The 12,132-nt window shown below is 43.9% G+C and overlaps 1 protein-coding gene across 10 annotated transcripts in view; it reads left to right on the top strand.

Moving 5' to 3' along the window:
- Positions 1-12,132, top strand: part of LOC137375347 (DISP complex protein LRCH3-like) — a 182,825-nt gene that overhangs the window by 105,395 nt on the left and 65,298 nt on the right. For all 10 annotated transcript variants that reach the window (XM_068042372.1, XM_068042378.1, XM_068042376.1 and 7 more), the window contains exons 4-5: positions 298-403; positions 10,818-10,954. In XM_068042372.1, the coding sequence (XP_067898473.1) occupies positions 298-403; positions 10,818-10,954 (243 nt within the window). The remainder of the gene's footprint in view (positions 1-297; positions 404-10,817; positions 10,955-12,132) is intronic.

Here is a 12,132-nt window from a genome sequence, read left to right as displayed (position 1 = left end):
CCCAAACTTATGGAACATAGGAATTAAATTTTAAAATCGTACCAGCACTTCTGGGATGTTTCCATAAGAGATCCAAGACCAGTACGTAGTGGATAGGTGTAATAACAGCCAGGGTTGAAATAGGACTGCTAAATCTTAAAAACAGTGAGATAGAATGGAGTGGTGGATAGGTTCTTTGTAGACCTCTGATCCTACATGACGGTGCCCATGGTGAAAATACAGACTTGATCATAGGGCCACCTTGATAATCAGAAAACTAGATCCATTTAACGGATTTCTTGTTTTTAAATTCTGCAGGATGTCAGCTGTAATGAGCTACAGGCTTTACCACCACAGATTGGAAACCTGGAGATTTTAAGGGACCTGAACTTAAGGAGAAATCACTTAGTAACACTGCCAGAAGGTTAGTCTTTTTAGCATTCCTTAGTAAGAAATGTGCCTTTCCTTGTTTCCCATTAGTAGAAAACACAGAAAGCATTTTCAAATATGCATGCCAAATTGACTTAAAGCATTCTATTGATTTTTTTAAAAATTGCATAATGGTTGAATTGGTAAATGTATAATGTGATGTCATACTGAGGCATGGAAATCAGGAAGGTCTGTGGTACAATTTCTGTTCTGTTCTGAGTTAGCCGATCTTAGTATGAAGGCTACTGCATTTGGCCGTGGCAGGGTTGGAATTGTGGGGTGAGGGGTGGGTGGGGGTAGGAAATCAGTTAAAGTTGTTATCCTGAAAGGCAGCCTGTTTTAAGTGTCTGTATAGATTGGTTTCTGTTATATGATTCTGCTGTGACCACTCGGTTCCAGACCTCATTACAGTCTTGGTCCAAACATGAACAAAAGAGCTGAATTCCAGAGGTAAGATGAGAGTGACTATCCTTGATATCGAGGCAGCATTTGGTCAATTGTGGCATCAAGGAGCCCTAGCAAAGTTGAAGTCAATGGGAAAATGGGGAGAAAACTCCACTGGTTAGAGTCATACCGAGCACAAAGGAAGATGGTTGTGATTGTTGGAAGACAATCATCTTTGCTCCAGGAAATAGCTGCAGGAATTCCTCAGGGCAGTGTCCTAGGCCTAACCATCTTCAGTTGCTTCATCAATGACCTTCCCTCCATCATAAGGTCAAAAGTGGGGATGTTTGTTAGTGATTGCACAGTGCTCAGTTCCATTCACAGCTCCTCAGATAATGAAACTGTGCATGCCTGCATGCAGAAAGACCTGGGCAACATTCAAGCTTGGGCTGATAAGTGGCAAGTAACCTTCACATGACACATGTGCCAGGCAATAGCTATCTCCACCAAGAGAGAATGTAACCATATCCTCAATAAACAGCATTACTATCACTCAATCCTCCACCATCAAATCCAGGGGCAACCATTGACCAGATACCGAACTGGACCAACCGCATATGTACTGTGATTGTAAGAGCATGTCAAAGGCTGGGGATTCTGCAGCATGTAACTCACTTCCTGACTCTCCAAAGCCATTCCACCATCTGCAATTCACAAGTCAGGAGTGTGGTTCAATACTCCACACTTGCAACACTCAAGAAGCTCGACAGCATCCGGGTCTGCCTTATTGGCACCCCATCCATCGCTTTAAACATTCACTCCCTCCACCACTGGCACATCATGGCTGCAGTGTGTTCCATCTACAGGATGCACTGCAGCAACTCACCAGGGCATCTTGGCAGCATCTTCCAAACACGGGCCTCTACCGCCTACAAAAACAAGGGCAGAAGATACATGAGAACCCCACCACCTGCAAGTTTCCCTCCAAGTCACCCACCACCCTGACTTGGAAATATTTCGCTGTTTCTTCATTCTTGCTGGGTCAGAATCCTGGAACTGTCTACCTAACAGCACTGTGGGAGTACCTAGAACATATGGACTGCAGTGGTTCAAGAAGGCGGCTCAACCACTACCTTCTCAAGGGCAGTTAGGGATGGACAGTGACTGCTGACCTTGCCAGTGGCATCCATGTCCCGTGAACAAATAAAAAATGTTACTATTGCCATTGAATAGCCTATTCAACACTCTCCGAGCAGATTCATGTATGAAAAATAACGTTTTGGGCTAGGTATGAGCAGGCTATCTGTATCTGAGGAACCATATCCCAGCTTAAATCAATAGTTTTGGGAATGGAAGGGAGAACATGCTGGTGGGCAGGGGAAAGAAGGCAGGCTGTTTGGTGTGGAGAATGAAGAGAAGGACAATGAAATTTCCTTGTCTACTTAGTGAATAGTTATTGTGTGTGTACACTGAACTGTCAGTATTTGTAAATCACACTAGGAGGAAAAGCTTCAGATTTTAAATGACTGTGTATTCCTGTAACTTTGGGCAACACTTTTTCCAGCAATTTTTTTCCCATGGGATGAATGTATTTTTCTGCATTGCTGCTATTTGCAATGTAAACTCACTAAGCTTAATGGTTGGGTACTGATTCTGATGTTTGCAGTTGTGAACAGAAACTTGATCACAAGGTGCACAGAAAACTAATCACCAGTCTGTGCATTATTAGCCAGCTACAGCAGGTTGTGCCAAAAGCCAGTGTTTAATTAATTTGAACCCCATTTCTTCCCCCCCCCCACCCCCCCCACATCCCAGAACCCTGGCAGGAAGAAGCAATTTGTGCTGTAGGAGTAAATGTAACCAAGTCTCATGCTACAACCTCAGTGAGACTGCTAACGTTAAAAATGAGCTATGAACCCCCAGACCAATTTAAAGAATTACACAGGATTTCATGTTTTAAGACTTCTTATAACAACTAAACAGAAAGAAATCCCCATTGACTAAGTAGTATTTTGTGAGTAGCTGACACCCCAATTTACAAAGAAAGCTTTTGTTTTACTTATCAAAACATTTGAAAACTTCACACCACACTTGTACATTACACAATCCTCTTTGATGGCAAAATGTTTGCAGTTATAAGTCCCAAACTCCTTCCAGTTGCAATGGGTTGGATCTCCTAGACGTTTCTCAAAAGTCACTGTCCCAAGCACTTTCGACCTGGACGTTTGTGAATAAGACGATTCCTGGTGATCCAGTTGGTCTTTTCCTTCTCCGCAAACTTCAACTTTCAAAGCAGGTTCAAGTTTTTGCAGCCTTTCCCTGTATCAGTTTTTCCTTCTGAGAACAGGGGTCCCCCTCTCTCTCCCTTGAGGCTCCCACTGCTGGTTGTCTTCCTTTCTTGCAGCCTGCTCTGAGGCTGCAACAGCTGGGCTCCTTTCTTACAGACTGTCTGCCTTCAGAAAATCTGTTAAATTTATGTGGAATCAAAAGTCATTAGCCTATTGTCCTTTTCTAATATGCAAAGTCCACAAGTCTAGTTTCAGCAGCACCACCTGGGCTTTTCATTGTTTCCAGGTGTTAGCTGCCATGCATATTTGCATTCTCAGAATCACTGACTCCCTGTTTATGATCTGAAAGTCTGACCAGGCGAAACCCATTGTTCTTCAGGAATTGTACACCTGCAGTCTCTGTTTTTCAAAAAAGTCATTGATCTACATTCTCTGTTGTCCTGTTAACCAATATTTCTGTCTTGTCTTTAAGCAGAGTCGATATGAGGTCAGCTGACTTCTCCGACTCTATCTTAAACTTTTAAAAATCACAGTTTTTGAAAGATAATCATGTTACAAAGTCCAGCCTTCATAACATTCAATGCAACAAACGGGGACATGAGGCAAAACTATTTTAAGCAGCAAGTGGTTAAGATCTGGAATCAACATCCAAGAGTGTGGTGGTGGCAGATACGATCGGGGCTTTTGAAAGGGAGTTGGATAAGCACCTGAAGGGAGAAAATTTGTGGGGATTTTTGTTTATTCGTTCATGGGATGTGGGCATCGCTGGCTAGGCCAGTATTTATTGCCCATCCCTAATTGCCCTTGGGAAGATGGTGGTGAGCTGCTTTCTTGAACCGCTGCAGTCCTTAGGGTGTAGGTACACCAACAGTGCTGTTAGGAAGGGAGTTCCAGGATTTTGACCCAGCGACAGTGAAGGAACAGCAAGATAATTCCAAATCAGGATGGTGTTTGGCTTGGAGGGGAACTTACAGGTGGTGGTGTTCCTATGCATCTGCTGCCCTTGTCCTTCCAGGTGGTAGAGGTCGCGGTTTTGAAAGATGCTGTCGAAGATGTCTTGGTGAGTTGCTGCATTGAATCTCGTAGATGGTACACACTGCTGCCACTGTGCGTCAGTGGTGAAGGGAGTGAATGTTAAAGGTGGTGGATGGGGTGCCAATCAACCGGGCTGCTTTGTCCTGGATAGTGTGGAGCTTCTGAGAGTGTTGTTGGAGCTGCACCCATCCAGGCAAGTGGAACATGTTCTATCACACTCCAGACTTATGCCTTGTAGATGGTGCACATGCATTGCGGAGACAGGAGATGAATTACTCGCCGCAGAATTCCCAACCTCTGACCTGCTCTTGTAGCCGCAGCATTTATGTGGCTGGTCCAGTTCCGTTTCTGGTCAATGGTAACCCCCCCAGGATATTGATAGTGGGGGTTTCAGCGATGGTAATACTATTGAACATCATGGGGAGATGGTTAGATTCTCTCTTGCTTGAGATGGTTATTGCCTGGCACTTGTGTGGTGCAAATGTTATTTGCCACTTATCAGCCCAAGCTGGAATGTTGTCCAGGTCTTGCTGCATCTGGACACGGCCTGCTTCAGTATCTGTGGAGTCATAAATGGCGCTGAACATTGTGCAGTTATCAGCGAACATCCCCACTTCTAACCTTATGATGGAGGGAAGGTCATTGATGAATCAGCTGAAGATGTTTGGGCCCAAGACATAACCCTGAGGAACTCCTGGAGTGATGTCCTGGAGCTGAGATGATTGTTCTCCAGCCTTCTTCCTTTCTGTGAGGTAAGACTGCACCAGCGGAGAGCTTTCCCTTGGTTCCCATTGACTCCAGGTTTTGCTAGGGCTCCTTGATGCCTTACTCAGTCAAACGCTGCCTTGATGTCAAGGGCAGTCACTCTCACCTCACCTCTTGAGTTCAGCTCTTTTGTCCATGTTTAAACCAAGGCTGTAATGAGGTCAGGAGCTGAGTGGTCCTTGCAGATCCCAAACTGAACTTCTTTGAGCAGGCTATTGCTGAGCAAGTGCTGCTTGATAGCACGGTCGACGACCCCTTCCATCACTTTGCTGATGGTGGAGAGTAAACTGATGGGGCGGTAATTGGCCGGGTTAGATTTGTCCTGCTTTTTGCGTACAGAACGTACCTGGGCAATTTTTCACATTGCTGGAAAGATGCCAGTGTTGTAGCTGTACTGGAACAGCTTGGCTAGGGGTGCGGCTAGTTCTGGAGCACAAGGCTTCTGTACTATTGCCAGAATGTTGTCAGGACCCATAGTCTTTGCAGTATCCAGTGCCTTAAGACATTTCTTGATAACACGTGGAGTGAATCAGATTGGCTGAAGACGTGTGATCTGTGATGCTGGGGACCTCAGGAGGCCGCCGAGATGGATCATCCACTCGACACTTCTGGCTGAAGATGATTGCAAATGCTTCTGCCTTGTCCTTTGCACTGATGTGTTGGGCTCCCCCATCATTGCGGATGGGGATGTTTTTGGAGCCTCCTGCTCCTAATTGTCCTCCACTATTCATGACTGGATGTGGCAGGGCTGCAGAGCTTAGATCTGGTCCATTGGTTGTGAGATCGCTTAGGCCTGTCTGTTACATGCAAGTACTGCTGTGTTGCAGCTTCATCACACTGACACCTCATTTTGAGGTATGCCTGGTGCTGCTCCTGGCATGCCCTCCTGCACTCTTCATTGAACCAGGGTTGGTTCCCCGGCTTGATGGTAATGGTAGAGTGGGGGATATGCCGGGTCATGAGGTTACAGATTGTGATTGAATACATTTCTGCTGCTGCTGATGGCCCTCAGTGCCTCATGGATGCCCAGTTTTGAGTTGCTCGATCTGTTGGAAATCTATCCCATTTAGCACGGTGGTAGTGCCACTCAGCACGATGGTGGGTATCCTCAATGTGAAGACAGTACTTTGTCTCCACAAGGACTGTGCAGTGGTCACTCCTACCAATACTGTCATGGACAAATGCATCTGCGACAGGCAGATTGGTGAGGATGAAGTCAAGTATATTTTTCCCTCTTGGTTCCCACACCACTGCCGCAGACCCAGTCCAGCTGTGTCCTTTAGGACTCGGCTAGCCTGGTCAGTCGTGGTGCTACCGAGCCACTCGTAGGGATGGACTTTGAAGTCTCCCACCCAGAGTAAATTGTGTGCCCTTGCTACCCTCAGTGCTTCTTCCAATTGGTGTTCAACATGGAGAAGCACTGATTCATCAGCCGATGGGGAGGGCGGTAGGTGGTAACCAGCAGAAGGTTTCCTTGCCCATGTTTGATCTGATGCCATGAGACTTCTTGGGGTCCAGAGTGAATGTTGAGGACTCCCAGGGCCGCTCCCTTCCGACTGTATACCACTGTGCCGCAACCTTTGGTGGGCGCATCCTGCCGGTGGGACAGGACATACCCGGGGATGGTGATGGTGGTGTCTGGGATATTGTCTGCAAGGTATGATTCGGTGAGTATGGCTATGTCAGGCTGTTGCTTGACTACTCTGTGGGACAGCTCTCCCAACTTTGGCACAAGCACCCAGATGGTAGTAAGGAAGACTTTGCAGGGTCGACAGGGCTGTGTTTGCCATTGTCGTTTCCAGTGCCTAGGTCAGGGCCGGATGATCCATCCAGTTTCATTCCTTTTCTTAGACTTTGCAGTGGTTTGATACAACTGAGTGGCTTGCTAGGCCATTTCAGAGGGCATTTTAAGAGTCAACCAGATTGCTGTTGGTCTGGAGTAACATGTAGGCCAGACCAGGTGGGACAGCAGATTTCTCTCTCTGAAGGACATTAGTGAACCAGTTGGGTTTTTACAACAGTTAACAATGGTTTCATGGTCACCATTAGACCAGATCTTAATTCCAGATTTATTAATTGAATTCAAATTTCACCATCTGCCGTGGTGGGATTTGAACCCATGTCCCCAGAGCATTGGCCTGGGCCTCTAGATTACTAGTCCATTGACAATACCACTACACCACTGCCTCCCCATTGCCTACGAGGAAAGGGCATGCAAGTGGACTAGCTGAGTTGCTGTTGCAGAGAGCCGGCTTGGACATGACCGGTAAATGGCCTCCTGTGCTGTAACCATTCTATGATTCTGTGAACTATGGAAGAACCTCCAGAGTGTAAACGGAGGAATTCTCTGTTTGAATTCATGTGTTTGTTCAGTCACAGAATTTTACAGCATAGGAGGAGGCCATTCGGTCCCTCGTGTTTGCGTCAGCTTTCCGAAAGAACAGTTTACCTCATGCCATCCTCCGGCCTTCTCCCCGTAGCCCTGCACAAACTTCTTTTCAGAAAACAATCCAATTCCCTCTTGAATGCCTCGATTGAACCTGCCTCCACCACACTGTCAGACAGTGGATTCCAGATCCAAAGCACTCACTGCGTGAAAAAGTTTTTCATCATGTAGCTATTGCTTCTTTTGCCAATTGTCTTAAATCTGCGCCCTCTTGTTCTCGATCCTTTCACCAATGGGAGCAGTCTTTCCCTATCTACCCTGTCCAGATACCTCATGATTTTGAACACCTCTACAAATTGACTCTCAACCTTTTCTTCTCCAAAGAAAACAGTCCCAACTTCTCCAATCTTTCCACATAACTGTAGTTGTCAACCCTTGGGTACAATGAGATGGAGAATCAGACTTAGCAAGAAATTCAAAATCCTATTACTGAACTGGTTAAAGTCATTGAGTTAACTAACTGAGACATCATTGAAGTCCAACTTAATAAGCAGCTGTGCCATACAGTTAAGGAAGGTCTCATGTTCATTTCCCAGTCTGTGCTGAGTTAGCTCAGGGCAGCAATAGAAAAGCTACAGTTGTACCCATGCTGATGGATGTGCACATGCACAGACATTGAGCTCAATCTTCCAAAGTTGAACAGCTTGCCAGTTTTCATTATGTCGGAGCACACATGAGGATTCAGTTTTGGCAAGGCACTGTTGGGAAATTAGTGCCTCTGGAACCAGTAAGAAGTGAACGTTGGCCAGAATAAATTGAAAGGAAAAGAAAAGAGGAACAAAAAACTTAATAAGCTGCATACATATGTTTGAGCTTGTTGCATCGGTATAGAATTATCGAGCCGCCACGCCTGTGCCGATAGTGGCTCTTTGAAAGATATGTCCATTTTGGTCCCACACTGCACAGTGGCGCAGTGGTTAGCACCGCAGCCTCACAGCTCCAGCGACCCGGGTTCAATTCTGGGTATTGCCTGTGTGGAGTTTGCAAGTTCTCCCTGTGTCTGCGTGGGTTTCCTCCGGGTGCTCCGGTTTCCTCCCACATGCCAAAGACTTGCAGGTTGATAGGTTAATTGGCCATTATAAATTGCCCCCAGTGTAGGTAGGTGGTAGGGAAATATATAGGGACAGGTGGGGATGTGGTAGGAATATGGGATTAGTGTAGGATTAGTATAAATGGGTGGTTGATGGTTGGCACAGACTTGGTGGGCCGAAGGGCCTGTTTCAGTGCTGTATCTCTAAACTAAACTAAATTAAAACTAAAACCCCAGCTTTTTTTCCATAGCCCTACAAATTAGACGTCTTCAAAAAGATAGAGTGCTAAAAATATGATGAGCTGAATAAAATGATCAGTTTGGGCCTTGGCAATAAGGGTTATTAACTATTATTAATTTAGTTACCTATTCAAAAGCTTTCAAGCGATTGAGACAGAAGAATTTATCCAGTTCCTTAAGTGCTGAATAAAAAGCCATGCAAGTAGTCTGAATAACAACAAAGCTGTTTTATTGATGAGCAAACTTGACCAAGGCTCTTATAGAGGCCAGTAGGTTAGACCTCGACATTTCCCTTCTAACAGCAAGATTTCTTGGTTCAGAAATATTGGATGCGCCTGATTATACATTAACCATTGACTCATATGAGCATATGAATTAGGAGTAGGCCATTCGGCCTTTCGAGCCTGCTGCGCCATTCCATAAGTTCATGGCTGAACTGATTACTCCACATTTCCACCTACCCCCAATAACCTTCCACTCCCTTGCTTATCAAGAAACTAACTACCTCTGCCTTAAAAATATTCAAAGACTGTGCTTCCGCCGCCTTTTGAGGAGGAGAATTTCAAAGATTCACGACCCTCTGAGAGAAAAAATTTCTCCTCATCTCGGTCTTAAATGGGCGACCCCTTATTTTTAAGCAGTGACCCCTAGTTCTAGCTTCTCCCACAAGGGGAAAACATCCTTTCCACATCCACCCTGTCAAGACCCCTCAGGATCTTGTATGTTTCAATCAAGTTGCCTCTTACTCTTCTAAATTCCAGCAGATAAAAGCCTAGCCTGTCCAATCCTTCCTCGTAAGACAGCCTGTCCATTCCAAATATTCGTCTAGTAAACCTTCTCTGTACTGCCTCCAACGCATTTACATCCTTCCTTAAATAAGGAGACCAGTACTGTGCACAGTACTCCAGATGTGGTCTCAGCAATGCCCTGTATAGCTGAAGCATAATCTCCCTACTTTTGTATTCAATTCCCCTTGTGATTAGCGATAACATTCTATTAGCTTTCCTAATTATGCGCTGTGCCTGCATACTAACCTTTTGCGATTCAAGCACTAGGACACCCAGATCCCTCTGCATCTTGGAGCTCTACAATCTCTCACCATTTAGATAATATGCTTTTTTATTATTCTTGCCAAAGTGGACAATTTCACATTTTCCCACATTATACTCCATTTGCCAGATCTTTGCCCACGCTCTTAACCTATCTATGTCCCTTTGTAGCCCCTGTATGTCCTCTTTACAAGTTACTTTCCTACCTGTCTTTGTGTCATCAGCAAATTTAGATGAAGGGACCGAAGGTATGGTTGCTAATTCATTTATATAAATTGTAAAAAGTTGAGTCCCCAGCACAGATCCCTGTGGCACACCACTCGTTACATCTTGCCAACCAGAGAATGATCCATTTATGCCTACACTCTGTTTTCCTGTTAGCTAGCCAATCTTCTAGTTTATAGGTGTGTGAGGAAATGGTCATGGTAGCTGTAACGCAGAGACTTTGCGGTGGAATGTGATTGACAAGCAAAGTTTTGCATGTTTTGATAGGTAATGAAGAAAATTTTTAAAAAGCTATAAATGAAAATCACAAATGTAAGATACAGCAAGGAAGAAAAAATTGTTGCTCTACCTTCTTAGCAAAGGTGGCACGCTTGTCAGGTTCAGTGTACACAAGACACGTGACATTTATTGTGGGTTTTTGTAGGCGGGTGTTTTAAATTATGATATGCTGGTCCAATTGGAACGACGCATGAGTCAGAGGAATCGAGTTTCAGAATTGGTGAACAGTCAACTGTAATGTGCTAAAAAATTTCAGTTATCCAGTAATTAAAATTAAGCAATGTGACTAACATAGGACAGTAAGAATTTTGTGCTTATAAAAATGTTTTTAACTTGTTAATTTGAATTAAGTGTCGCTAAAATAAGAATGAATGGTATACCTGGAGAAATGTTAGCTGTTCATCCTCCCTTAAAATCAGTAGGTGATAGCTTTATAGAATATGGGTTGAATGATGTCTGCTTTTAAATATCTTGTATTCCAAAGGTGATCTGGATACACAACAATCTAAGTTTCTATAGTACAATCAGTGATTGTTCTGAGATTCAATTTCAGAATAATTTTCATTGTCACACTGTAAGGTTGTCTTGCAGAGGGCTAGATTTACAGAGCACCATGTCCTTTAAACTGTTGTGCAAATCAGTGATTAATAGTTTACTACTTTTATTAGAGATTGCAGATTTACCACTAGTGCGATTAGACATCTCCTGTAATAAAGTGACAACAATTCCAGTCTGTTACCGAAATCTACGGCATCTGCAAATAATCATATTGGATAATAATCCCTTGCAGTCTCCGCCTGCACAGGTATGTCCTACAGAAAGGTGACTTGTTTTTTTTTAATTTGTTGGTTTTCTATTTCTGACATCATTGACTAATTTGGCTTTCAGATTTGGTATTGTCTGAGTAATATTCCATTCAATATCAGTAATTTAGTGAGAGAAGTTTTTATTTTCTGGCATATTTGGCAATTTCAACATATATAGGATTAATATTCTATGGGTTCAGATTGAAAGCTACGATAATTGCCTTACCTCACTGAGAATCATTCATATCACTAGTTTTGTATTTAACAGTTTGCAGATCATTTAACACATTACCTCCCTTCCTGATGATTCTTTATCTATTGGTTCTCTTCATCCTCTCTTTACTATTTTCTTCCCCTTCCCTTTGTCTCTTTTTCCACACTTACTAAAATGCCTGATTTATCTCTTGGCCTTCAGTCTGATGAAGGAACACACATTTGCAGTTTTTCCTTTTTATTTGACTGCCTTGAGCTTTAAATGTTCTTTTGTATACAAGTAGTTGCTTGGTAGTACAGAACTGGAGTATTGCAGAAAAAAGAGACAAGCTGTCAAAGCTTTTCATCTTGCACACATCAGGACAGACACGAGAATGCCAAATTTCAAAGGGAGCAGCAATTTATACTGCATGACAAAAGGGTGCTGATTGGTTGGCAAGTCGGCTCTGGTCAAGGCATTGCCATGGACAATGCACCAGGGAACTATTGTCACCCACGTTTTTGTTTAATGCAAAAAAGGTGCAAGGCCTGGACATGCTATTTTTTGTCTGCTGAGGACAGGTTCCTATGTATGAAAATATGTAGCTTCTAGCAAGCATAAGTGAGCCACATTACGAGCCTGATTGATAATCTTAAATTGGTTGTTAGTATAATTCTTAGCACACTCGGATTGTTCAATAAGTGCTGTCCAATTGCGGAATCACATCTACCTGTTGCGAATGGGCAGAGTACTGACCATGCTCAACCAGCCCGTACTTGCAAAACTCAGAACACAATGTCGAACAGTAGATTTGATTCCACGATTAGATTATCAATTGGGCTCGCAATGTGGCTCACTTAAGCCTGCTAGAAGCTGCATATTTTCATAGATGGGGACCTGTTCTCTGCAGACAAAAGTAATATGGCCAGGCATTGCACCTTTTTTGAATTAAAAATGTGGGAACAGTAGTTCCCTGATGCATTC

Source organism: Heterodontus francisci, chromosome 11 (assembly GCF_036365525.1).
Source record: "Heterodontus francisci isolate sHetFra1 chromosome 11, sHetFra1.hap1, whole genome shotgun sequence".
Taxonomy (NCBI): domain Eukaryota; kingdom Metazoa; phylum Chordata; class Chondrichthyes; order Heterodontiformes; family Heterodontidae; genus Heterodontus; species Heterodontus francisci.
This window is presented reverse-complemented; position numbering and strand designations above follow the sequence as displayed.